Below are 27,120 nucleotides of genomic sequence, written 5' to 3'. Positions count from 1 at the left end.
AGTTGATCTACAAACACTAAATAATGCTTCACTGCACATGCTGTTTTGGTAGATAGGAATGACTGGGGGTAGTGCATTTGTTACCTGTTTTAACAAATATATATATATATATATATATATATATATATATATATATATATATATATATATAATATTTAAATCCAACTTAACAAAAGGCATGTCCTTTAAAAACATCCATTGAAATAATTAAGATATTATCATATTCTTCTGTGGAAGATAGCCTTTAGTAATTTCAATAAAAAAAATGCATTACTAGTAAAAAATATTTTGCACTGCATTTTTTTTTTACACTTTAACTAGCACGCCTGTAAATTCAAAATCAGAGGCATCAGTATTTATTATCTAACTTGTGCTAGCTTCATTGCAATTGGACATGCGGTTCTCAATAAGTTTTAGGGCGATCATACAAATTGCTTCCCCGCAGTACTGTGCCACAGTATATACAGTCACTCTCACATGTGTTCACAGTTTCTCCATGGTTCCTCAAGGCTTCACCTCTGGGCCTCTACTGTGAACATGACCCGGTCTCTGAGCTGCTCTTGGTCCCCAGAGGGCGACCTCCCATTAGCTGCTGCTCCTCCTGCCCCACAGGGGTTGACCTCTCATTGGCTGAGGCTGGTGCCTCGCTTCCTTGCTTCCGCTGGAAGTCCCTCCTCTCTCTCGCTCGTCGGTTCTGAAACCAGATCTTCACCTGCAAGAAAGATTATATTCTTCATTTTTAAATGTTTTGTACTTTTTAAATCAAATACAAAACAGGTATCGTAAAACTATGAGCATGGCCGTGATTTCAAAAGCAACATTCAAAAACAATACTTTTGTTGATAATGATGGGAACCACAGATCCTTAGTTCTTGACTTTAACCCTCTTGGGGTCTGGTTATAGGGTTAACAAAAGTCTCATTTTGACCTCAGGTGGATTTTTTTTAAAATTAGGGTTACACCTGATGTAATGTGAAAAATGTTATTGTTATTAACCTGATAGATTAAATGATATGGGTCCTTTCTATAAAAACTCAAAGTAATAACCTTTTTATTTGTATTAAATGGAAGTATAACAGAATGTAGCTTCTGATGTTTTATTTGTTCAGTCAGATCAAATAGGACCCAGGTTTCCCCATACCTGTGTGTATGTGAGTAAGTAAAGCCCAGTTAAACTTGATTTGTAACGATTAAAATTACACTGAAGGCAGTTGCCAGAAATATTTTCAGTGTTCAGTTGCTACCTTACCACAAGCAGAAGTGATTCCCAAAGTAAATAAATTATTGTTTTGCTGGTTTGGTTTACACAAAGCACCCTCTAAAAGATATTGGTATACTACCAGAATGGTGGAGAATTTGTTGCTACCTTTATGCCTCTCAGATCCCTTGCTTATATCTTGGTCTCAAAAGTGTGTGCTACATGTGGCAGGTGGTCCTATTTATTTATTTATTTATTTATTTTTTACACATTTTCAGATTCGAGGAAGACAAAGTGAAATCTTAATCAAACATACTACCTGGGGAATTTTACAGTTTGGTAAAGACATTTATAAATGGGAAATGTTCAGAAATGTGATACAGTTGTTAATTAGGTTGTGCAAATATATATGATGAGTTGCCCTACATGTAACAGCGTGGGGGCTGGGCGACCCTGCACAGCACAAGCGAGAGTCTTAACCACTATGCAAAAGAGCCTGAAAGTGGACGGTCAGCAATAATTCAGCGCGCCTCACCCTGTTTTCGGTCAGGCCGAGCGCACAGGAAACGTCCCGGACTTGGCAGGAGCTCAGGTAACGGGTTCGAGTGAAGCTTCTCTCCAGCAGGGTGAGCTGAGGGGGGGTGAACGGGACACGGGGGCTCCGGGATGCTCTGCGGGACCCCACAGCACGCTTAGGCTCTGCAGATTAAAACACTGTTATCCTTAAACCAGCAGAACGTCTTCAGAGCAATTGTGAACGTCAAAATATATACTGTTTGAAACTGTTACATTATATACATTCAAATAAAGCTTTTCAACCCAGACTTCTGAGGTAACAGACTTCTTTAGTTTGCATTATTTTAAAAGTCTAAAATGGGCAGAAATGTCCTAATTGTAATAAAGTGAATCTATTCTCCGATTCGAATCCAGGAGCCTGTGCTGGCTTTCAAAACTTTTTAGTCTGAAGAGTAAATGACTCAATTTTTTCAAACACATTACTTGTTAAAGTTACACTCCTAAAAATAAACAGAGCAGGTATTAATGTAAGACAGCTCAAGTGAGTTAGGGTGCTTAATTCTCATTGTGTAATTTTTTTTTGTTTGTCAAAAGCTGTAAGAATCAGTCTTTTATATCTTAGAACATCAGGGGGTCAGTTCAATTTAATCAAACAAAATGCCAACGTAAATATCTGGTTCAGTGATATTTACATATTACATTTTGCTTTTAAAGACAAAAATACACTAAACAGACACAATTTAGAGATGTTTCTCAAAGTTCCCTTCAGTGATTTGAACTGTGAAATATGACTAAACTGTAACACACTGAACTTTTTAATGTGCATTCACAGGAGATCGCTTTTCTTTAAATTGTTGGTGCGTTGTATACTGCTGATATTTCACAAGACTCACCTGCAGTATAAAGCTAAGATTTATCAACATGGACAGCTTTGTAAGAATATCCCGAATTGTAATTCAGTAAATATATTCTCTTTTGTGACTGAAAGGATGGCAGCACTGTTAAGTTAAATATGACTAAACTAAAGAAAACGTGTATTTTACTATTCATTAAAAAAAACGTTGAAGAGATTTTTTTGACGTGTTAATCAAGGTAATGGTTTTACAGTGAATTCTCTTTATTAAATGAAACACCAGATGACTGGTTTGCTGTATGTGGAATAACTTCTTGTGTTCACGAGATACAGTATGACAAACATACAGACAGAGAGATGTAACTTATGCTAAATAATACAAATTAATAAGCGTTTTTTTCAGATATATGGGACAAATGTATGGATAGAGAGACGACCCTATGTATCCCCTAAATATAATACCCTCGATCATTTATAAGTTAGTAAACAAATCCAGCAGGAAATATTGTGATGAGTCAAATTTAAATACAGCTCAGTTTTACAGAAAATGTGTAGTTCAGTGCACAAATGTTTCAACACATGTCAGAAAAGAGTTTTACAATAGAGTGAGTGGGTAAGATGGCTGTGAACAGTGTTCCTACTTGGTATTCTTGGAGGCTGGAATCGGGTGCAGTGGATCCAGGAATACTTATTGTCTCCCCTGGGATCCTCCTGTGGAGATGCCTTCTGTCTTCTCCAGGGATTGTGCAGGGAAGCCTGGTATCCACTTTCCATTCTCGCTCCCTGGCCATCTCTACAGAAATCCTGGGATAGTATGGACCTGATGCTAAAATCCCGCAATCCACAAGTTTTCTTTTCCTGCAGCGGAGCAGGAGTGAAAGGGTTAAGTCCGAGATTTATCAAAGGCAGGGGGGCGACAGCATGAGTCCCATATTCCAGGGCAAACAGGTGATAGACTTGGGGAAGCGCGATCAGAGGGTACTGGGATTGAGGGGTGCACACGACGCTCATGATGTCCATTTGGGAAATGAGTTTTAAAAGAGCAAATTCAAAGGGAATTGTACCTACTGATGTGAAGAGAGACAGGATCTAATTTTAAATACTCAAGGGTGGGTGGGGGATTAGGTCAGGCTGAAGTAGGATTACGTTTGTACCAATCAGGTGAGAATGCAGTTAATGTGATACTGTTACCTGGGAGACATGCCTCATCGAGACAGAATGAAATAATATCATTATAATAAGGGTTCATGTTTTATTTTCCAGTGCCATTCCAGCTGGGATGTAAAGCACACGCTTTAGCAAACACAGATTCTCATTTTTAAACATGCTAGCTGGTACTACACTAGTGTTACCTGGGTCCGGACCCGGGTTCTGGCTACCCGGGTCACAATCCCGCATAGTGTACCTGGGTCGTACCCGGGTTAACCCAGGTCCCAGCGACCCACCTCAGGATGTGGGTTGACACGCTTTGACCCGGGTTGAGTGAGAAAAAATGCATGACGGCCGTTCGTGAGCTGACGAAATAACAAACAGCCATGCCTGCGTGAAGGTTTCACTTCCACAAGGAACTTTTCTGTTTAGTCATATTTTTTTTGAACGAGACACAGCATGAGCCAGATTGCATTAGGGATGAAGAAACATTTGCTCTAATCAACATTTGGGCCGACGGTTCAATCCAGAGAAGCTTGGATGGAAGCGCCAGTAACAAGCTGCTTCCAGGGCATTGATACGCGCGTTGTGTCCTTGCGTCTGTTACTCAGATCAACCCTGCTTTATCAAAAGTAACGTGAAATCGCATACCCGACCCGCATGACACCGGGTCCTGAACCGGGTAGGTTCTGACCCGGGTAGAGTATGCCAGTGTGAAAGGGGCGTATGTAATTTCACCTGGTGAGTAAAGTTGTCTCTACCCACTCAGTCCCTCCTGTTATTAACCAACCAGCTGCTTTCCAGAATTACTGACATGCTTTCAACCAATAGCACGCTTTCACTCAAAATAAATGACCCAGGAACTTATTTCCTGAGAGAAAGGCACGAAAATTGAGAACTTTCTGTAATAACCTAGTGTAGCACCATCTATGTTTTAAAATTAAAATGCATGTTGTGTTTCTTTCCGAATTGCACATTTGATACGTGTACAGCAAATGAAAGTGCATGGCAGATAAGAATGATTAAATAATTGCGTCAGCTACAGCTACTGTAAGGTGCTTTCATCTGATTTCATGAGTTCTCGTTGCCTGACTTGTAGATCAGCCAAAAAGTGTCTTGCAAGTAAGAACCAGCGCCATCTAGTGGCGAGCAACTTTGTTTCCAGTTTCCTTTTGTTTACTTGGCGCTGATCACACTTTGGCAGATGTTGCCTATAAATAAAATAAAATACAATTTGAAGCTACTTGTATTGAGCAATTAAAAAGCAGACAACGAGATCAGGCAACCAATACTGCAAGCCGCCGAACTTTTCAGACTTACAAAACTATCATCCCCCATGAGCCTTTGCCCCGGTGTACTGCGCATGCGGCAAGTGGTTTTGGGCCATCATGGAGGTTTCACAGAAATGAATTGAAATCTCAAGAAGCTTTAATACGAAAAGAAGCAATAGGCGTATTGTTACTGCTTAAACTCGGTTTAAATAAAAGGTGAGCTATTCTGCCGACCCATTGTTTAATTAAATCTGTTTGTTTCATTCTAGTCGTGTGGTTTTGAGTTGAGACGATGTAAATTCGTGATGCGTGTACGATGTATGTAGGTAGGCAGTGCGACAGTAACTTGGTTACACCGGCAAAAATAAAATTAGGCCTTTATTAAAATAAAGTAGTATTAGTACTACTTTAAAAGTAATGGTGTGTTTCTAAATGTCTGTCTTTTTTTAATCCTCTGTTTTTCAAATGTTATCCGTGCAGACATTATAACTTATCGCAGGATAGTATATACTGTACTATGTAATAATAATGCAACGTAGAAAAATATACATTTATTTTTAATTAAGTAAATGTAATTCTAGTGCAAACAATAAAAAATGTATTGTTTAGATGCATCCCACGTGATACTATCGCTGCTTGGCTAATCTATCAGTTGTAATCATGCGCTTGTATTAAACTGTATTAAATTGCTTGGTGGTTCGAGTCAGAAAGCCGCTTTGCGATGCTGCTGATTTGAAAGATGACGCTTGTTAAAAGTGTGTCCATCCTGAGAATGCTTCATTTAGCGTTTTTTAAGTTATTTTTAACTGTATAACAGTCATTATTACAATTGGCGCCCATTAGGGTTATTAAAATAAGCTGATGTTTGACGGCCTTTCATCGGTCTTGGTGTTGATGGTCCTAACATCTTACTGACTCCAGCTGATATTATTGTCCGAAGTGTTTTTTTTGGTTTGGTTTTCTTCACAATCAGCATTGCAAAGTGTCTTACTGACCTGAAAAAAACTCAATATTGTGATTCCCCAGTATGACACACTTACATTTTAACTGGTAGACTGCCTAATTAAATTCTGATGAAACTTGTCATATACATTCGTTAGTTGTTGACAGTTTGGTAAACTGAGGATGTATAGCGGCACCAGTGTTCATTTTAACGATATTGAGAGCTCCAGTTTCGTATTGGCGGGGAGGGCTATGTATGTTAATGACCTACATAAAATGACGTTTAGTTAACTAGTAATGACGTGTAAAAAATATGAAAGATCATTAGAGGAGACTTCAGGGACACAGGCTTGAAAAAACAATTGGTGGGGGGAGATGGACATATCCCAAAAGCAACACTACCTGCCACCTCACATTAAAACAAGTTACGCCCATGCACAGGGAATTTGAATAGTCTTTTCTTGTTTCTGTGACAATTTAATTGACACCTAACCGCATTGCTCCAAAAATCGTTCTCCTGCCTTCAATTTGTCAGCTACATCAGTTTAAGCATATACTGTGCATTCAGATCTGTGTAGAGGGATCTGTAAACGCTTCCCATCCCAGAACCCTAGACGTGCGCAGAGCCTCTTAATCGTGGTTCGGACTGGCTTGCTTTGTTTCTTTGGTGTAACGTGTTAGTCTCACCCGATCTGCCTGTACTCTGCAGCTGTGTGGCACCCTTGCTGAGCTGAGACATGTCTGCAGGGGGCAGTGAGCCGGGAGGAGGCAGCAGCTTCAGGACAAGCCTGGCCTCCCAGTTCTTCACAGAGGAGGAGACGACCGCTATCGACATGACGACAAGCGAGAAGGTAAGAGAAGCTGATCCCTTAAACCTCAGTCTGACTGTTGTCAGCATTCCACCTTCCATAGTTACTGTATGAATGGTTTAAAGATACAGGGGTCTTTACTTGAGCTAAACAGTGGCACATCTAAACACTGCCACCATTTAAAAAAGATATTTGCTATAACCTACATGTGTAAAAGTATTTTAAATGTAAGTAAAATGCTACGATTGGTTAAAATAATGAGGGAGTTCAGATCTGACAGTGTTTAGAGCAATTAAAAAGACCTGGAAGTCTTGCTGTATCAGCTACAATAGTGATGGGATAGCCAGTTATTTTTTCAAATACTGCCCTACACATTATAAACTTGACAATGTTACTTCTATTGTGCACGGCCTGAGTGCAGCCAGGCTTTGAAAGACATGACAAGACGTTTAAGCGCCGTGAAGCAACGCTTAATTCTACAAAATTGTATTGGGTATCATAACACAATGTTAAAATCGATCATATTTATAATAAAATACCTTTTTAAAAATCTGTGCCACTGGATTTTGAGAGTTGCATCCCACGATTTTTGAACATATGGAATGACTTTCAGCCTTCAATATTTATTGATCCAAAGGTTCTGAAAGCATATTTTTAAAGGACAGAAGTTTACATTCATGTAAGCATTTGTAATGTAAGATTGTTTCAGCATTTCTACAGGTGTGTTGAAATGTAACAGTTCCTTCTGCTGTTTTTAGTCAGTCGGGTCTATTTTAGAATACCGAATAATTGTGTCATTGTTTTTATTTATGCTCATGTTCACATTGATGTTACATTTTAGTCTGTTGGAGTAATAATTCCTTCCTAGATATTGTTCATCGTTGCCCTAGCTCCCGGGCATCATCTTACTGTACTGAAATAAACTATACCACAAGTGAAAAGGCTCAATCTTCTTCTGCAGGTTGTGGATTTGTTAAACCAGGCAGCTTTGATAACCAGCGAAAGCAAACTCACAATCCTCAAACAGGTCAGTAGACGGCAGCAACCATAGTGTTTTTTTTCTTCATTTGTTCATGCTACGGTTAAATAGGTTCCATGTCGCAGTGTGATGTTTTTGAACATATATTAAAAAAAATCAGCTGGAAAATTCAACTTTTATTTTCTCGTCTAAGGATCACAGTGTATCCAGATCACCCTCCTGCAACAATGCTGGATTTCTGTTCCCACAATACAGCGCTCATTTTAATCGGAGCACTGGCTTTGTTGCAGGATGGTGATCTGGATACACTGCGATGTTTAATAGACAAATTCTCTTTCTTCTGGAGAATGTTCCTGAGCAAAAGTTGAAAGTTTCCCTAGTTTAGTTATCAATGTTATTGCTGCAATATGGACAACACAGAATGCAGCAACAGTGCAATAATGTGTTTCCTGTGAACACTGCAGGGGGTTCTAGAACACTTCTAGGTTCTATTAATAAAGTTCCAGGGTAATAAAAGCTAATCAAATAGCATCAGTGCATTGTGGGTGTTGTATAGCCAAAATAATTAACAGTGAGGCCCTGGTTATTGTTTTTAAGTATGAAATATATATATATTTTTAAATTATTTAAATCTTGCATTTGGTTTCAGTTTAATTTTAAAACTACAGCAAGTTTACAGCCAACATTTGAAATTTATTTACATCTGTAAATGTAAATAACTTAATCAAGAAGTTCTACTGAGTGACTGAGATAATAGCTCTAATCTCCCCAATTATTTAAGTTAGTGCGTCTAATTATCTCTTCAGCTGTAAGTCAAGCCCTGAGTTTGTTTTATGATATAAATGAAGTGAATATGTCTCTAAAGAAGGAAATGTTTTTTATTTTATTTTATTGAAACAGGTTCAGGAGTTGATTATAAACAAGGACCCATCACTCCTAGACAACTTCTTAGATGTAAGTAAAGCTCACCCTGCCACACCAAGTGTGTGAGATTCATGACAAGCACCACTTCATGTCCAAGTTACAATTTGATGTCATGTCTGTACTGTATTTTTTAGAACAAGTAATATAATGTGCTGGGGATAAGGAGGTGCATGTCTGTACAAAATTAAAACATTTTCTTATTCAATGTGATTAACGGTTTGATCGTTTTTTTGATGACGCTTCTGCATAGCGTATCAATGTACTTTCTGTGCCGAGTCCCCTTTTGAGATTTAGAGTTTTCTAAATTAGTTCAATCAGTGAGTCAGTGTACAATTGTTATTTTATGTGGTCAGTTATCCCCTTGGTTGGAGTAGAGAACTATTTATTTATATTTTCCGTTTCTTTCTTCAGGAAATCATTGCTTTCCAGACTGATAAGTCAATGGAAGTTCGCAAGTTTGTCATCGGATTCATTGAGGAGGCCTGGTATGTGTTCAAAAGGGGCCTATCAGAGCAAGCAGTCTAACTTCACAGGACTAACTTAATCAACTTAATGTGGATCTTTTTCAACGGTCTGGTTTCGTACGCTGCAGTCAGTACGAAACTTGATCTAGTTTAACTGGTGATCCCAATGCGTAATCGGCTTGTGAGATTAGCAGTGGTACTAACGTTAGTCCAAGCAATCCCCCTGTTGGACGGACTAAACTTTGGTACACTGCACTTAAACCTTATCTGTCAGTCAGTTCGTAAAACTTTAAAACTTTTTTTATAGCTGACCGTGGCTACCACTGTATCTTGGTATATGAATCTATCTGCCTCTGTGTCGCACTTTTCCTATTGTGATGAAACTTTTGCACAGGTTATGGATCAGAATCTGGGTGTGCATTTTTACATGTGCGTACAATGCACGCAGTACAAAAAGGGGTAACGTTTTTGTTGTGTTTTAATGACAGTAAACGAGACAATGAGCTGCTGCTGAAGCTGATTGCCAATCTGAACATGTTGCTGAAAGATGAAAGTGTGAACGTGGTGAAGAAAGTGATTCTCACAATGACACACCTGTACAAGGTTGCACTGCAGGTAGGAGAGCAAAATCACGGCTTTCTCTTTTCATACAGTAGGAGAAATGTGGACTGAAACCCATGGTGCTCACTGTTATTGACAATGCATTGAAGTAATGTTGCCACCTAAAAATAACTGAACAAGTAGAAGATAAAGATCCATGAGTCTGGGCATGAGCTATAAACACCAAGACCCAGGCAAAGGGAGGACCCACTGAAAATAATAAAAATGGTCCTTGTTGCACATTAATTAAGCAATAATACCTGACAAACGGGGACAGAGACAAAGGCGTATTTACAAAATCTCTAGTAATTGAGTATTCTCATGATTGCGAATGTGGAAGGAGATTGGTTCTTTAAAATATTGCTTCCAGTCTGATAAGGTCACATGGAGGTCATCACTGATTATTTACTTGTTAGCTGACTTTTCACGACCACTTGCGCATAAGAAATAAATACTTCTCTCAATATATCTTAAAGTCCAGCTCAATAATTAATTAATTCCCACTAAGAATTGAGCAAATGTGAGACAGTATTCGAGACCAACTAACTCCCAGCTTCTGGTTTGTCATGAGTGTATTATAAAAGTTGATTCAGCGGGATGTTGGATGTTCACTGTAACGACCCCCTGCTCTCTGTTCCCGTAGTGGATGGTGAGGTTGAAGGGGATTAGCGACATACAAGAGGCTTGCTGGGAGATGGTGACGACCATGAAGGATGAAATCATCTTGATGCTGGACTCGGAAAACGACGGGATCCGCACTCATGCCATCAAGTTTGTGGAGAGCCTGATCATCACTCTGTCACCGCGCACGTCCGACTCCGAGGTGCCCAAGAGGCAGGAGAATGACATCAGCCTGGAGCGCATCCCCAAGGACCACGCCTACATTCGACACAGTGAGTGCTGCAGCTACCCTGGCGTGCACGTTTAACACGCCAAGAGCAGCGTTTACCTGTTTAGGGCTGATTTCCCTTTCCTGAGGTTGAAGTCAGAGAGGCCCCTCGTGGAGAGAAGCTAGCTAAAGCTGTGTCTTTGTCCTGACTTTTTAAAACCAGGAGCAGCTAGCTGTGGGAGTCTCCCCATGTCTACCTCAATTCAGTACCTGTATATTATTTAAAGGATCAGCAGGCAGAGTTTGTGCAATCAAACCCCTGGTCTAAAAAAAAAATAATAATTTTCACACGCGCAGTTAATTTTAGACGCGCTGTTTAAAAGTATTTTTTTATCACAGTCAAACGGGTTTAAATGGCCCTGCATATCAACAAAGCACTCACTAGGCATCTCCAGCCCCGCCCCACCCTTTCGTTTGCTATAGCGTTCACCTATGTAAGAAATAAATAATAATAATAATAATAGTCGTACATACCGATCGATCATGTCTCGGCTCCTGTCGCTCCCACTTGGCAATTGAATGGTTTTCTCGGCTTTTTCCGGAGAAAAAACGACTAGACACCCGTTTATTGCGTTGCTATAATGATGTCGGACCCAGTCCGACAAAGGACCTGTGAGGAATAATTGCAATGTCGGACCCAGTCCGACAATGGACCGCAAAGGGTTAATAATATACATAAGCAAGAGGAGTTCTGAAACCCAGGACCAGGACTAGTGAGTTTCTAACCCTGACCCTGATAAGGAGGCTGTGTGGTCCAGTGGTTAAAGAAAAGGGCTTGTAACCAGGAGGTCCCCGGTTCAAATCCCACCTCAGCCACTGACTCATTGTGTGACCCTGAGCAAGTCACTTAACCTCCTTGTGCTCCGTCTTTCGGGTGAGACGTAATTGTAAGTGACTCTGCAGCTGATGCATAGTTCACACACCCTAGTCTCTGTAAGTCGCCTTGGATAAAGGCGTCTGCTAAATAAACAAATAATAATAGGAATATGCTAAGCTTGTTCCCTGGTGGTGCTTTGCAATGCAGGCTCGCTGGGACAGGAGGGGAAGATGGCCCTGGAGCAGCTCCTCAAGTTCATGGTCCACCCTGCCATCTCCAGCATCAACCTGACAGCTGCGCTGGGCTCCTTGGCAACCATCGCTAGGCAACGGCCCATGTTCATGTCGGAGGTCATCCAGGCCTACGAGACACTGCACGGTAAGTTTGCAGGAAATGCAGCCCTTCAAAGCACACGTGTCATACAGCCGATGTATTGCAGTGGACCGTGGTTCCCAACTACACTTCAGGTTTTTGCACAGCAGGACATACATACATACTTTGTCAGCTCATGAGACTTTACATCAGCCTCTTGTGCCCTCATGATCAACAAGTACATTCTGTATTCTGTTAAGTAACTTATATATAAAGACCCTAAAGTGGTCATTTTACACAAAGTAGTGAGATGTATTTATTAAAATAAAGCTTTAAGAGAAAATAAGAATCTAAGATCCTGTGAAGCAGACAAACATTGTGTCTAGTGCCTTCATAGTACACCACAATGCTTGTCTGCTTGACTGGAGTTTTTCAAAGTGTGGATGTATTTAAAAAGCTGCTTGTATACAGTAGTAATGATACTGCAGTGTTTGTCAGAACATCCTGATTTCCACATGTATGAACTAACTGGTCAGCCAAATACACACTTGAAACTGGAAACAGTGGAGATGCGACACTGGCATTTTTACCAGTTTAACACGGCTCTCCTGGTTTGTTATCTTGTTAATCTTCCTCATTTAGGTAATATATGAAAGTGCAAGACTATCTGAAAGCAAGGCCTGCAAACAGAGATTTGTGTAGTACCAGATAACTGTTTAAAATGAAAATTAATTTTTACTAAACATTTGTTTAAAAACTGCACATTTGAGACTTTCACAGTGCATGAATATGCATGGCGTGGAAATGTATGGAATTATTTAATTAGTCCTGCCCCCCCAAAGAAGTGAGCACCTTCCTGCTGTGTTTGTAGCGTTCGGGTTCTCCTGTGTAGTAATGCGTTCTCCATTCTCTCAGCAAACCTCCCCCCGACTCTGGCCAAGTCCCAGGTGAGCAGCGTGCGGAAGAACCTGAAGCTGCACCTGCTGAGCGTCCTGAAGCACGCGTCCTCCTTCGAGTTCCACGGGCAGATCACCACGCTGCTCCTGGACCTGGGCACGCAGCAGCAGGAGATCGCCCGCAACATGCCCAACCTCAAGGACGTGCGCAAGCGGCAGCGCGACGAGGCCGAGCCGGGCCTCAAAAAGATCAAGACAGGTAGGGTTTACTCCAAATGCATCGGGGCCCGAAATAGCGGGGTGCAAGGCTGACGATTTGCACATGCTTTTTGTAAATTTGTAAACCACAAGTAAAAAGAAACCTGAAAATTTAGGAACAGAATCGTTTGTAATTGTATGAATAATTAGTTGTAAAAAATATATAATAGACTTTCCTAGTGATAAACTGATATAGCTTAGAAAGTTTAAGTCCAGCTCAGCGATGAATTCCCACTCAGCGAAGAAGCTCCCAGCTTCTGGTTTCTCATGAAACCCTCCTCCCCTCCCCCCTCAGAGCCCCCTCTAGCGGAGGATGATGAAGATAAAGACCTGGATCAGGCTCCAGTCCCGTTACCGAAGCCTTCCTCAGCCCAGGGCACCCAGTCTGCCATCGATATCACAGCGGAGTTCCTGCTGCCTCTGCTCAACCCAGAGAACGTGGCCAACCTGGTGAGTGAAGCAGCTTGTGTCATCGGTGTGTCAGAGCCGCAGGGAATCGCATTTACAAACACAGATAGTTAATTAGTCATTTAGAAGACGCTTTTATCCAAAGCGACTTGCAGAGAGAGCACAAGCCGGTTAAGTGACTTGCTCAGGGTCACACACGGTGAGTCAGTGGCTGAGCGGGGATTAGAACCGGGGACCTCCTGATATCAAGCCCTTCTCTTTAACCACTGGATCACCAAGCTATTGGTTGAATAAAGTAGCTGAAATATTAGCAAGGGAAGGACCTGTTTCTGCCCCATTTGTGGCATTTTACAGAAACAATACTTTACATACTGTTCATTTTGAAATATAAAATAGTGCCACAGGAGGTAACTTAAGAAATGCAGTGAAATATAATAAACTGTAAAATAAAGCACTGCATTGCTTTAACTATAAAAAAAATCTGTGTTTGATGTATTTTTGTTTATATTGCTTCTGTTGTGTATTTTATCAATGTATGTGTGTGTTTTTTTTTCATTTGGAATAGGCTAAACAGAAAACCTAAGGGTTGTTCCTGCTGAGCTTTGAAATGTGTTGGGGACAGTGATGTCAGTTTCAGATTTCTCTCTGCTGTGTTGTAGGTGTTGATCAGCATGGTCTATCTCCCTGACACGATGCCCGCCTCTTTCCAAGCCACCTACACCCCAGTGGAGTCCGCTGGCACCGACTCGCAGATCAAACATCTTGGCCGTCTCATGGCCACGCAGATGACCTCTGCTGGCATCGGGCCAGGTAAGCATGGTATAAACGTTCCAGGGCTGCCGAATAGTTGGGCGGCAAAGGATTTGGTCTGGACCCAAAGATTTTCTTGCAGCTATAATTTTTTTGGAGCCGACAGGTACATTCTCATGTACGCATCAGCTGCCACCTTCGCACACCCCTCCCTTTTTTTTTTTTAAAGACATAATAAAAAGGTTCCTCTGCAGTGTGTTTATTCCCAGGTGTGTACTGACCTGTGTGGTTCTCCCTGTGTTTAGGGGTGGAGCAGATGAAGCTGGCTAAGGAAGCCCCGAAGGAGGAGGTGGCATTGAAGCCTGAGAGCGTTCTGATCAAGAGGCGTGTGTCAGCGCTGTCCATGGGCCAGGCCATCTCCGTGCTGGGGGCCTACTCCGGGAAGCCAGAGGAAGATGAGCAGCCTCTTGCCAAACGCCGCCCGGAGCCCATCTTACCCACCGCCCAGACCAAGTATGCCAGACTGGCCTACCATTCCCAGTGCAGCATCCTATTTCATTTGCACAGTGCAGTTTTTCAAAATTGCCAAGAAACTATAGTTGGGATTGCAATTTTTTTCTATACAGTGTGTCCCATAGTCAGGCATTATTGACAATACCATATACAACGCCGATTAGGATGTTCTCTGTTAAATAGAGTTGCCATGTCCCGTTGACTATCTGCACCACACATTAGTCTGTTCTCTTTCACACCTGAAAGAAAGAGGCAACCAATATTAAGAGTTATGCTTATGATGACTGACTTATCAAACACCCTTTATATTTTCTGTGCTAAAATTGGTCTTTCCATTTTTAATATCTACCTACCTTGGTGTCGCTGGTGCTTTATTTCCATCAGCAGATGATAAGTCCTGATTTAAGTTCATAATTAGTACCTGTAATATGTTGCAGTGTTCAGACTGTCTTGTATGAGGGTATCTTTTTCTGGGGCTCACCATGCTGTAAATTCAGAAGGTCCACTAGCCATCTACAGAGTGGTTTGGTGTATCACGGTTTTACTCTCTCCTGATCTGTCTGCACGTTTTTGTTTGTTTCTTCACAGGACGTCTGGAGTAGGTGGGCGCAAAAAAGTGTTTCGATTGGCTGATGTGATCCAGCCCCTGTCAGAGACTCAGGTTGAGAAGCTGACAAGCATGTCAGTCAAGCGCATTCTCCAATCGGAGAAGGCCATCGCTCGCAGTGGGATGTCCCATGTAAGTTGCAGAAAGCCAAACCACTGTAGTACTTTTATAATGGGATACAGCTCTGATTTCGAACAAATACCACGATAAGCAATAAAAGAGAAGTAGAAATTACTGCTGGTTTAAAAATGTTGCCTATTTGTAGACAGGAATTAAGAGAAGTGACTTGTGGGTAGGTTTAACTCCACTTATTACCAGAATTTAATGGGAACAAGACATAATATCACTTAATATCACTTTGGAAAATAAAAGCATGCACTTAGTACCATACTGAAATGTTCTGAATACAAATAGCACAATACACTGTACAGAACTTTTTATGTTTTTTATTATTTTACAGTATATTGAATATATCTACAGTGTTGTGTGTGTATATATGTATATATACTGGATTCTGCTGAGTCAATGCCCCGGTTTGAACGATTGCCTCACGCCAACTTTCAGCTAAAAGTGACATTTTTATCCTTTAATTTCCGGTTTTTAATAACCATGCGCAAATAATGCCTGAGGGGAAATATCGCGGCTCACGTGAATAGAAAAGACTGCCAAGAAGTAGTTGCTCTGTGCATTGATGAATCAGGGTTAGGATTTGTGTTAACTTCGGTTCAGATAACGAAGACGTGGAGTTGGGCGGTTTCAGATCAGGTGATGCAGACTCTGCAGTCTGATTGGTTATGCTTTCCTGTTACGCTACAATCCATATTTTGGGCAATTTATACATTGCAAGAGCTTTTAACTCGGGCACCGTTTTTTTTGTGTTGAACATTTTAATGCTGTAGTGCTGCTTTGTTAATATATTATTCTGTGTTGTATATCCACGTTGAACAGTGCAATTCTTTAATTGCAAAGATTATGTAAAGCCCCTTATTTTAGTGGACCGAAAATTTCATGTGTTTTTTTTTTTTTTTTTTTTTTTTAGTGTAGCTATTTATTTTAGTGTTTTACAACTACAAATGTGTTTTTTTCATGATGTGGGTTTGCTCTGGAGACCGCCACTTTAAAGTGTAATGTGTGTTTTGCGAAAAGATTTGAAATAACAAAACAGTGGACATACTGCAGCAGCTTTGAATTGTATTTCACCAGCCAATAAATATGCACTTCTTGATTCTTTAGCATGACTGTGTGCTGTGCTCTTCCTTTTTTAATTAAGCATGCCTAATTGTAAATGTAATCTATCTATCTAATGTTACATATATATTTTTATTTACTTTGCTCAATCACTTTTGAAGTGATATTTAAAGGGTCAGACTGTACTGTTGATAGTAGTGCCTGCAGATGCATTCTGCTGATGCATAGCTGGGTATTTTATCTGCGAGAATAACATTTACAATGCAGTATCACGGTTTGATATTGAAACAGTCTCTTAATTGAAGCTAGCCTTGAAGCCCCCCTTGGCCGATGCTGAGCCCTACCTGTGCTTGCTTCCTGTGCAGGTGCGTGTGAAGATCCTGTCCCGTCTGGTCACTCAGTTCGAGGGCAGCATGAAGGCGGAGGTGCTGGACTTTGTGCTGGAGGACATTCGGAACCGCAGCGACCTGGCCTTCGCCCTGCTCTACCAGGAGTACAACGCCTACCTGAGCGACTGCCCCTCCGGATCTCTGGACAGCTACGACGAGTGTCTCATCGGACTGCTCTCCGGGCTGCAGGAGAAACCCGATCAGAGGGATGGGTAAGCTGCCTGGCCTGTATCTCATCAGTGCTTTAAATTGATATTTCAGAACGGACACTAGGCACGCTTCATTTTCAAATAAGATCATTGTTCTGGGTGATGAAACGGAGCACAGTGCGCTCGCGTAGACAGTTCCACAATGGTGTAATAACCACAGAGTACCCAAGCATTAAAACAATTCATATAAATCATGAGTTTATCAGATTACAGCAAATTGAAATCAGAAATGTCTGTACTGGTGCAAAATCACAGCAGTTAGCGTGTTCACCGTGGAGATGTGACAGACACCATCCGTGCATAAGGGAATGAAGACTGTAATTAATAGGTTATGGTCCTCTCTTCCCTAGGTGGTATGGGATGTTTTTAATGATTTAGAATTGTTTGGAAAAAACACAGAAATAAGCCAAGACATAACTCTGTAGTTCAGTAAATTATTTTCAGTAATTCTAATTGATGTGTTTTAGCAGAACCTTGTGATCCCCTATCTTGCAAATTTAGACCCACGCAATCAGTTTAAAAAATATGCACCCTGATGTTATGATTTCATATGGATTTACCCAAATGCGCAATTCTACTACAGGCATCATAAATAATATCGTATATTATGCCATTTTTGGAAATCGGGCAGCTATAACCCTGTTGACTATCTGACTTTTGGGACACCCTGTATACATTGTTTACTGGATCCTCTGCTTGGAAATTGGAAGTAGCATTCTTCGTGAAGGCACAGTGTAGGCTGACATCCTGCTGTTTTCCGTGTCGCTGTCAGGTTGTTTACCAAGCTGGTACTGGAAGCTCCGCTGATAACAGAGACAGCCCTGGAAGTGATCCGCAGATACTGCGAGGATGAGGTGAGGATCATGGGTCTGGATTCTTACACTGTAGGGACTGGTCTGACGAACATGCTTTCAAAATTGTGCAGCATGTTATGTTAACTTGTATCTATTTGAACCCCATCTGTGTTCCTGTGGTTGCTGCAGTATACATGAAACTGCTTCTTTTCCAGACCCGTGTGTATTTGGGCATGACCACGCTGCGGGACCTGATCTTCAAGCGCCCGTCCAGGCAGTTCCAGTACCTGCACGTGCTGCTGGACCTCAGCTCTCATGAGAAGGACAAGGTAATGTTTGGCACAGTGAAGATTCAAATCTCAGGGTTTTTAGTTTTTATACCACCCTGGGAGGTAAAAAGAAAGAGCTGCATTAATTAAAGGGGAGCTCTATTCTGATTTGTGAAGGGAGCTTGTACGAGTGTCCAAATCTGCTGCCACCGCACCGACTCCTTGCTGCTAATATCTCATAAACCATTTCAGCTGGAAACTTCGTGTTTCAGCATCATGGAAGCTCAAAATCTAACGGCACTCTTCACTTTGAACTGTGACCGAACACGACGGCTGCGTTGGAATCATGTGGTTTCCGAATTATAAAGACTTGGAGATACTGCCTTCATACTTGGTGCACCGCTGTTTTCTGCGGTTCTCTTCGTCAGGTTGGATCTTGGGTATTATAGAAAAAAAGCGAAGCCTTTTATGCAAGTTATTTTTATAAAGCATTTGAGGAAGCGACTTCATATTTGCAGGGTTATGCAAATCCGGCATGGTAAAGGACTGATAAAATACAGTCCACATTTTTAATGGTTTGTTGCAAAAATGGTTTACAAATAAAATTGTTGACATATTTATACATGTCAGAAGTAGGACTGTCGAGCAAAAAAAAAATCTAAATTAATCTTGGTTTTAATTGCATGTTTGATAGAATAACTGCACCCCACTCAGTTATTATTATTATTTATTAGTATTATTATTATTTATTAGTATTATTTATTGTTATTATTGCCATCCCAAAAAACAACTAAGCCTAAAAACCCTTGTTTGCCTATTTCTGGATACATATTTGCTGGCCTTTGTTTATAGTTTTACATTTATTTATACTTTTTAGAAAGCCTCCAAATGGAATCAGTTTACTGCATTTCAGATTAAACAAGTCTTTTCTTGTCAGTTCCTTAAAAGTGCTTTTAATGGTGTTTTAGATAATATTTGCAAATGTGTTTGTATTCAGAATTGGTTATACTGTCGTACATAGATTTAATTCAAGGGTTTGCATTGTTCTTGAATTTCTGAAAGAGTACTCTGACGATTAGTGATATTCATCCTTTCTTGTGTCGTAGCTGCCAGTAGCAAAATTGCTAGAAAGTTCATTTTCAGAACTGAAGGCATGTTTATCATGCAGGGGGTACTGCAGACTAGATGCACTTCTGTGATACTGGAACTCACTTTGACAGCAGATAAAAGTAGCCCTCTTTCAACTGTCAGAAAGAGAATGAACTACCGTATAATAAGAGGGTCAAGACAAGCATGATTAACGTGCGTACATTTTTTTTTAACATGAATCATAAAAAAAAATCATAATAATGAACTTGTTAATTGCAGAAGTTAACTGTGATTAATTGACAGCACTAATTTAGAAGTATGTTCAAATCTGCCAGGTGTCTGAAGTCCAGTTAATATTTGAATATTTTACATCATGTTGTGTGTTTTAGGTGCGCACCCATGCACTGACCTTCATTAAGAGGATGTACGAGAAGGACCAGCTGCGTGATTACATCGAGAAGTTTGCCCTGAACTACATGCAGCTGCTCGTCCACCCCAACCCTCCGTCGATGCTGTTCGGGGCCGACCAGGATACAGGTCAGAGACCGCAGTCCTGTAACACACCGCTGTGCTATTGCTCTGTCATACTGTGCATAGTGTAATTTGGGAAGGGTGCTTGTAATACGAAGCGAAGCAGCCTGTATCGAACATTATTGTATGCTGTTGTACACTGGAGATAGTGGGAATTTACAAACCATGAAGGTCGGAATCTCGGGTGTGTCTGATTTGAGTTCACAGCAATACCCGTCATAAATCGCTATGCAGTAACTTTTTACCACAGTGAATACTTTCTGTCTTCTCACTTGATCGTCTGAAATTTACACCCAAAAAAGTTTTACATCCTGTTCAAGTACTATTTGTATTAAACTTCGGTTACAGGGGAAATAACGGCTATCCCATGTGTAAGGAAGGATGTCCACCAAAATCACATCCTTAATTTTTTAGAGCGACTGTTACCATTTCCACACAGTAGCCAAGGGTGTTTCTCCAGTATATTCAAGCCAAGTGTAGAAACAGTGTTAGACTTGCACTGGTTGATTTGAGGTGGAATGATTCCCCTGTGTTTCTTGCAGAGGTGGCAGCCCCCTGGTCGGAGGACACAGTGAAGCAGTGTCTGTACCTGTACCTCACTCTCCTCCCCCTCAGTCACAAACTGATCCACGAGCTGGCGTCAGTCTACACCGAGGCCATCGCGGACATTAAGCGCACTGTGCTGCGTGTCATTGAACAGCCTGTAAGTGCGGCGGCGTCTCTCTGCAGCCATTACTGTGAGGACTAAGAGCCTTCACCTTCTGTGCTTTTCATTCAACATTTCTGATATTCTTTCTGTACTCCAAATTCACAATGCAGAAGCTCTGACTGATCTCTCGTATTCAAGAAAGGGTCTTGGCTACTTTAGAGACCCATATTACTGTTGAAATGATCCAGTTGTCTCGTAATTCCAGTGTGTTCCACAAGGTTTCTTTACCCAAGTCCTTATCTTGGGCACAGTCAGGCAGCCTTGTTGTACTTTTATATCTGTGGATGGAACCCTCCTAGACAATGCATTCCCTCCGTAATGTTAATAGCACTGCCCTGTGTGCTGGTCTTGCAGATCCGGGGAATGGGGATGAGCTCTCCAGAGCTGCTCCTGCTGGTTGAGAATTGTCCAAAGGGGGCAGAGACCCTGGTCACACGCTGCCTGCACATCCTTACTGACAAAGGTACCTGCCTGCCTGCTATTCACTATGCTTCAGACTGTGATCCATCTTCCTGAGGCATTCCAGGCTTTGCTATGGGTTACTGAGACCATGTTTAAAGTTTCTTCATTGTTAGAAGTGTTTTAATACAACTGACATCATTTCTTGGCTTTAAATGCAAAGAAATCTGAGATACTGTATGTAAACCACTTTCTTTTTAAATTCACGTTTTACTGTTGCCGCATCTTCACAAAGAATGGCGTCTCGGGGCGAGGTTTTAAAAAAGAGTGGATATACGTGGTTTTGCAGCACATGTTGGACAGGTTTAATCATTGCACTTGTGGTGTTCTAGTCCCCCCGTCCCAGGAGCTGGTGAGGCGTGTGAGGGACCTGTATCACAAGAGAGTCCCGGATGTGCGCTTCCTCATCCCAGTGCTCAACGGGCTGGAGAAGGTGAGAGGGCTGCTCCGGGGAGTTAGTGTTGCAGAACACCCTGCACAGGTTACAAGAAACGCACTGCATTGCCTCTGCTGTGTCCCGTGGTGTTCGTATGGCAGGGTTATATTTTAAAACATATTACAGACTCTTTTGGAAATTGTGATCGCACATCATGGGCCCTAAGTCAACTGGGCAATACATTTCTCAAGATTTAGAGAAAAAAACATGGTGTTTCAAAGGATCACAGTGTATCCAGATCCCACTCCCCCCTGCAACTAATGCTGGTTTTCATTTCATTTGGAGCAGCAGCATTGTTGCAGGAGGGAACATGAACTGGATACACTGGATAGAACATCTCTCGAACATTCCTGAGTGAATTCCTCTGATTTGTGAATATACAAATATCAAAACAATCAAGAATAGATTAATGTTAATAATTACTCTGATAGGGTTCTTAAATTAGATTTTTCCAGGAATTCCATTTTTTTTTTGGCCAAAAAATTCCATTTTGGGGACTGTGTTAGAACTAGATTGCAATTAGATTTATTGACATGCAGAGACCACTGTACTCACAATTTATATATATATGTAAAAAGGTTTCATGTTTGTTTTATAATGCAAAGATATATAATGCAAAACACGCATATTTGATAACACAAAATATTCTGAACCCTTATGTGTTGCTACATTTTGTATATACTGTATATTTAGGGGTAGTGCCCCCTAAGTACAACTAGCCCTGGTTTGTTATTTTTTCATTGAATTGTTACAGAAAGAAGTGATCCAGGCCTTGCCCAAACTAATAAAGTTAAACCCAATCGTGGTAAAGGAAGTATTTAATCGACTGCTTGGCACACAACACAGTGAGTCAAACTCCTTTCTTTCTTTCTTTCTTTCTTTCTTTCTTTCTTTCTTTCTTAATGTCTTGTATTGTCACTCTGATGTGAATAACATTTTTATGGCACGTTCTTTAAGTTGATAGTCTGCAGTTAATTGAATCTATGACAGTGCCTTCAGTTTTTTCTTGTCAAATAACCATTCTATTGGGAATTTTTTTTTTTTTTTTTAAATTACAACCACAGACCACAAAAACACTGATTCTGAGTCTATGAAAAATTAAATCCGGGTTTAATGCTGACAACAACATAACACATTCACACCCAGTGTGAGCCTATTGAAAACCTGGACGTTGTAAATGGAGAGACTGTACATCATTGCCACTGTGCAGACTTTGCATTGCACCACAGCGGTACGCGATCCTTCGCGTCGGGTCTGAGGTGTACTGTTAACATGCTTCTCTCCTTCCTGTTGCAGGTGAAGGCAGCTCCACAGTGTCACCTTTGACCCCAGGAGAGCTCCTGATATCCCTGCACAACATTGACTCCACCAGGTGTGACATGAAGAGTATTATAAAAGGTAAGGTCAGGATCCCAAACTGTGACTTCATGGAACCTGCTTCTAAAGAGCCAGGAAGTGTCTTTTAGTTTTATTCAGATTGTATTATTGAGCGTGAAAATAATTCATATACAGGCATACTAACAAATGTGTTTTAATGTTTAAATATACTATTGTTATCATCTTGAGGTCTGTCGGTATATGACTGATAACCTATCTTGGTTAAAATTTGTGTTTTGACATTGTCAGGCTACTAGAATTTACCATATTTGACAACTTCAAATCAACAAAAAATAAATGCATTATGAGAAATGATCTAGTTATCATAGTTATTACTATACAGTAGAGTTATGCCCATTCTTTGTCATGGTCAGCAACTATTTTATATTTCATTTAAAGCAGTTATGAATGTATTAGAAGTTTTAGATTGATATATGATTTCTAGACAGTTTTGAACAGTTTAATGGATATAAAATAATCCAGATTGTATTTGATATGAATAAAAAACTGCCTTTAGATTCATTGTGAATGTGCCCCAACATCTCATGCTTTATTGCCTGGTTTCACAGACCTTGATTAGGTTAGGCGGGCCAGGATTAGTGCTCATCAGGGTTTGTGAAACCAGCCGTAAGACTTATTTAACCTAAAACCGTGCTGTAAATATTTCTTCCCTTGGTTGCAGTGAGTTTCTGTGCTGCTGCTACTGTGTTGCATCCTGATCTCGTTGTTTTAATGAACACAGCATCCTGCCCTGCCCAGTGTGTGTGTGTGTGTGTGTGTGTGTGTGTTGGAGCCCCTGCCTCTGTGGGGTGTGTTGACATGTGTGTGCCTTTCAGCCACAAACCTGTGTTTCGGGGAGAAGAACGTGTACACGTCGGAGGTGCTGGCTGTGGTGATGCAGCACCTGATGGAGCAGAGCCCACTCCCCATGCTTCTGATGAGGACGGTCATCCAGTCCCTGACCATGTATCCCCGGCTGGGCGGCTTCGTCATGAACATCCTGTCCCGCCTCATCATCAAGCAGGTCAGCACGTGCCTAACCCCTTCCTCACCCCCATGCACCTTTCAACCCTGGCCCTCAAACCCCCCCCCATAATCCCAGACTTTATTCAGACTCTTCATTTGTGCTGCAGCTTGGTGACGCACATTGATGCTAGAGAAATCAGTGCTGATGCACACAGTTTCAAGTCTCATATTGTCTGTAAATGCTGTGTTATGGTAAACGATTCATGTTAAATTGGGAATGTTAATAGTATAGATTTTAAATTTGTTTCAATGCTTAAACATTTTGGCATGGCAAAAATATGGTTTCCAGATATAGATGTCTGCTTGCCTGTCACGCAGTGGAATGTGTGCATTGTAAGATCGGGGCTTTCATGAACATGCTGTATGCAGTCTTGTACACATTAGTGTATCACAAAACAGTAACAGCACTCTAATGGAGAGAAAGATTCTCAGCATGTTAAAGTTTTAAAAGCGTTAATCCTAAATGTTAAACGAAATCAGACATGCCTAGTTTAAAACATAACGTCATTTAGTTCCTGGTTGACCTGGAGCATTGAAATCCCTTAATTCATTAACCGTTCATTCAAACGTTTTTTTAATTGTTTTTCCCGCAGGTGTGGAAGTACCCCAAGGTTTGGGAGGGCTTTATCAAGTGCTGCCAACGGACGAAGCCCCAGTCGTTCGCAGTGCTGCTGCAGCTCCCCCCTCCCCAGCTCAGCAGTGTTTTCGACAAGTGTCCAGAGCTGAGGGACCCCCTGCTGGTCCACGTCCGCTCCTTCACCCCACACCAGGTACGCTACACACAGGGGCTCTGTTACACAGTGTCATTCCACAAATTCAGCAACACTGTGTGTGTTTTGCCACCATTACTCTTTCAAACCTGAAACGAAAAAGTAATCCTCTGTAATGTTTTTTTTCCCAACAAGAAACTTAAATTCAATGACCAACTTTTCGACTGGAAGTCAGACATTGAAAAAGAGTTCTAGTCAATACGTTTATGAATCTAAAAGATACAGACATGTTCGTCTGAAGTATTGTTATCTTCGGGAGCGCATGGTTGTGTTCAGCAGCAGAGTGATGCTGGCATTTCTCTGCCTCTGCAGCAAGCCCACGTTCCCAGGTCCATCATGACTGTCCTGGAGGCGAACCTGAAAGCAGATCCAGAGCCTCCAGAACCCAAGGAGAATGACGAGGTGAGTCTGGCGGGGGAGATCGCTTCACACGGCATTGCCCCGTTTTATTTGACATTACAAAGAGTGTCAAATTTGAATGTCACTGTAGTACATGAAATAACTGCTGCAACAATTGTGTATACCGTTTTTATTATATAGTTGGATTTGAATTGCACATGTAATGAATGACATACTTTTAATACTGTTCAATGTAAAATAGAAACCAGTTGTCTTAACAAAATGAATTGTTACAACCCTAGTAATAACATCGCTAGTGCTAATAAGTTAGGACTCCTTTTAACCTGCACCCTCATGTCCTGTTACCTGTACCCCTCTCTCCCAGCCGGAGCCCCGTGGTGGAGGGGGGGCTCCCCGGGCCACGCTGCCCGACGTCATGGCAGCTCGACTGGAGCAGGAGAAGGAGCTGAAGAGGCAGCTGGAGGAGGAGCACCAGCGAGTGAAGGGGCATCCAGCGGAGCCGGGGGCCACAGAGCTGGAGGAGGCCATGGAGCTGCGAGAGGAGGGGGCCGCCAAGGAGGACTGCGCCCTGATTCTCGACTCCAGCCAGGAGGACCCTGAACTCGGCATAAAGGTAGAGCAGCCCGCCCCTCAGCCACTGTCAGTCTTTGTGAGAACGATACAGTATCTCCCAGATACCGTAACACATTGCTGTAAGGTCACTTCAGTATGAAGACCACTGCTCAGTTGAAGACGGTGCCAGTTTTGCTCCTGTTGACGGTAAAGTCGAATCTAAAGACCACCCCTGTATTTAGTATTCCGGCCACCATCGACAGTCCCTCAAGTGTCAAAGCTGTTACGTCTCTGTGTTAGTAAATAAACCTCTAATAAAACCACACACAACCTTCTTTTAACATGAATGCAGCTCATTTGCTAATAAGATTTCGATACACAACAAAGTATTAGAAAACGAACCAGTAAATTAGAAAAGTGTATACAAGAAAAATAAAATCTAGAATGGTTCAATCAAGTAAAGAAACTGGCTGAACTAAGAGCTTGAAGGAATTTGAATAATCCTGTGATTTATTAATTTGTTCCAAGAAATTCTGTGCACATTCAGTAGTAAAGCCACCCCTTCTATTAAGGCCATTTATTGGTTCCTTGACTGTCTCTGTAGATCGCATCTATGCAGATTTTGGAAGTTACAACTTTTAAGAATCTATGTCAAGTAACCTTAGTAAACAGGAGACCTGTTTTTTTTTTCTTCTAATATTTTAACGTTTTAATTGTTTCTCCAGGACAACCAAACAGAAGCCATAAGCAGTGAAACTTTGGAAGATACTGACAAATTAGTCCTTGACCAAGTTGAACCAATGGAAGAGCCCCTTGCAGACTCTAGTCCCACAACCTCCCAATCGCAGGAAGCCATGGAGCAGGGTGAAGGAGGGGACTTGACGGAGGACCTCTAGGAAATGGAGGTCAATGACGTAGAATAGAGACGACGCCAGGAATCCTGGGAGCTCAGAGACTGAGCAGCAAGGAAGATGATAGTTTTGGATCAATGTTGTAATAATTTCAGGTCCCTTCAGTGGACAGAGGCAAGACTAGGTTTTATTTGAAAAGAGTAATAAAAACAAAAACTAGACTTGCAAAGGAGAGACGATGGAGCCCACCCTGTACATGTAAAATCTTTTTCTATAGAATGTTGTTGAGCACTTCTTTTATTATATGAAAGATCAAGGAGATTAAGAAAAGGATGTTGTCCCTACAATTGGTATTACAATTAAGATGAATTGTAACGAGTTAATCTGTGTGTTTGGCTGCTAGAATATTGATGGCTAACAGTTTCTCACCATTTCAGCAGCGTCATGTGTTTATTTTGGTGTTCATTAAAAAATATATATGATTTAGTTTTTATGTGTGAGTTTAAATCATTACATGTTTGTACTTTGTGTTTTGCAGATAAAAAACTCAAACATTTTAGAAATATTAAGTTCGTATATAATTAAGCGCAGCACAGAAACCAGGACCAGGGGACACAATGTGGAAGTGAAGGGGAGATAGACTTGGGACAGAGAGGAGGAGACTCTTCTTCACACAAAGAGTGGTGAGGGGATGGAATGGGCTGCCTAGTCATGTTGTTGAAGGAGACACTTCTTCACACAGAGAGTGGTGAGGGGATGGAATGGGCTGCCTAGTCATGTTGTTGAAGGAGACTCTTCTTCACACAGAGAGTGGTGAGGAGATGGAATGGGTTACCTAGTCATGTTGTTGAAGGAGACTCTTCTTCACACAGAGAGTGGTGAGGGGATGGAATGGGCTACCTAGTCGAGGCTGAATCGTTGGAACCGGACTCTAAACATAACAAATAAAGTTGTTG

The 27,120-nt window shown here is 41.3% G+C and overlaps 2 protein-coding genes across 3 annotated transcripts; one reads left to right on the top strand and one right to left on the bottom strand.

Annotated features, from left to right (window-relative positions):
- Positions 1 to 246: 246 nt before the first annotated feature.
- Positions 247 to 3,615, bottom strand: LOC131737628 (homeobox protein DLL homolog). The gene is made up of 3 exons (XM_059027887.1): positions 3,209 to 3,615; positions 1,734 to 1,897; positions 247 to 712 (listed from the first exon to the last, which is right to left on the bottom strand). Exons 1-3 carry the CDS (start codon positions 3,585 to 3,587, stop codon positions 527 to 529), a joined length of 729 nt encoding a protein of 242 aa, XP_058883870.1. The 5' UTR covers positions 3,588 to 3,615; the 3' UTR covers positions 247 to 526.
- A 1,349-nt stretch (positions 3,616 to 4,964) lies between these two features.
- sympk (symplekin) lies at positions 4,965 to 26,650 on the top strand. 2 transcript variants are annotated; one of them, XM_059026699.1, is made up of 27 exons: positions 4,965 to 5,084; positions 6,639 to 6,780; positions 7,700 to 7,765; positions 8,618 to 8,671; positions 9,053 to 9,126; positions 9,594 to 9,720; positions 10,349 to 10,598; positions 11,619 to 11,789; positions 12,639 to 12,878; positions 13,173 to 13,327; positions 13,945 to 14,095; positions 14,341 to 14,548; positions 15,137 to 15,287; positions 16,709 to 16,944; positions 17,714 to 17,795; positions 17,951 to 18,064; positions 19,483 to 19,630; positions 20,167 to 20,327; positions 20,688 to 20,796; positions 21,125 to 21,225; positions 21,983 to 22,073; positions 22,525 to 22,626; positions 23,442 to 23,629; positions 24,225 to 24,401; positions 24,714 to 24,803; positions 25,126 to 25,374; positions 26,039 to 26,650. In XM_059026699.1, exons 2-27 carry the CDS (start codon positions 6,667 to 6,669, stop codon positions 26,207 to 26,209), a joined length of 3,780 nt encoding a protein of 1,259 aa, XP_058882682.1. In that variant the 5' UTR covers positions 4,965 to 5,084; positions 6,639 to 6,666; the 3' UTR covers positions 26,210 to 26,650. The 2 variants fall into 2 exon arrangements, with proteins under 2 accessions (XP_058882682.1, XP_033880152.1); XM_034024261.3 differs by having other exon boundaries at positions 5,080 to 5,203.
- The last annotated feature ends 470 nt before the right edge of the window (positions 26,651 to 27,120 follow it).

This window comes from Acipenser ruthenus, chromosome 7, assembly GCF_902713425.1.
Source record: "Acipenser ruthenus chromosome 7, fAciRut3.2 maternal haplotype, whole genome shotgun sequence".
Taxonomy (NCBI): Eukaryota; Metazoa; Chordata; class Actinopteri; order Acipenseriformes; family Acipenseridae; genus Acipenser; species Acipenser ruthenus.
Note: the sequence above shows the minus strand (reverse complement) of the source record. Positions and strands in the feature narration are given on the sequence as shown.

Bases quoted from the DNA above. Each gene is read 5' to 3' on its own strand.
- LOC131737628 (XM_059027887.1), bottom strand. From the start codon at position 3,587: ATGGACATCATGAGCGTCGTGTGCACCCCTCAATCCCAGTACCCTCTG. The intron at 1,898-3,208 runs GTAGGAACACTG...TTTAATCTGCAG, and splicing joins CCAGCCTCCAAGAATACCAA to AGCCTAAGCGTGCTGTGGGG. The intron at 713-1,733 runs GTGAGGCGCGCT...TCTTTCTTGCAG, and splicing joins TCGGCCTGACCGAAAACAGG to GTGAAGATCTGGTTTCAGAA.
- sympk (XM_059026699.1), top strand. From the start codon at position 6,667: ATGTCTGCAGGGGGCAGTGAGCCGGGAGGAGGCAGCAGCTTCAGGACA. The intron at 8,672-9,052 runs GTAAGTAAAGCT...TTCTTTCTTCAG, and splicing joins TCCTAGACAACTTCTTAGAT to GAAATCATTGCTTTCCAGAC. The intron at 19,631-20,166 runs GTCAGAGACCGC...TGTTTCTTGCAG, and splicing joins CGGGGCCGACCAGGATACAG to AGGTGGCAGCCCCCTGGTCG.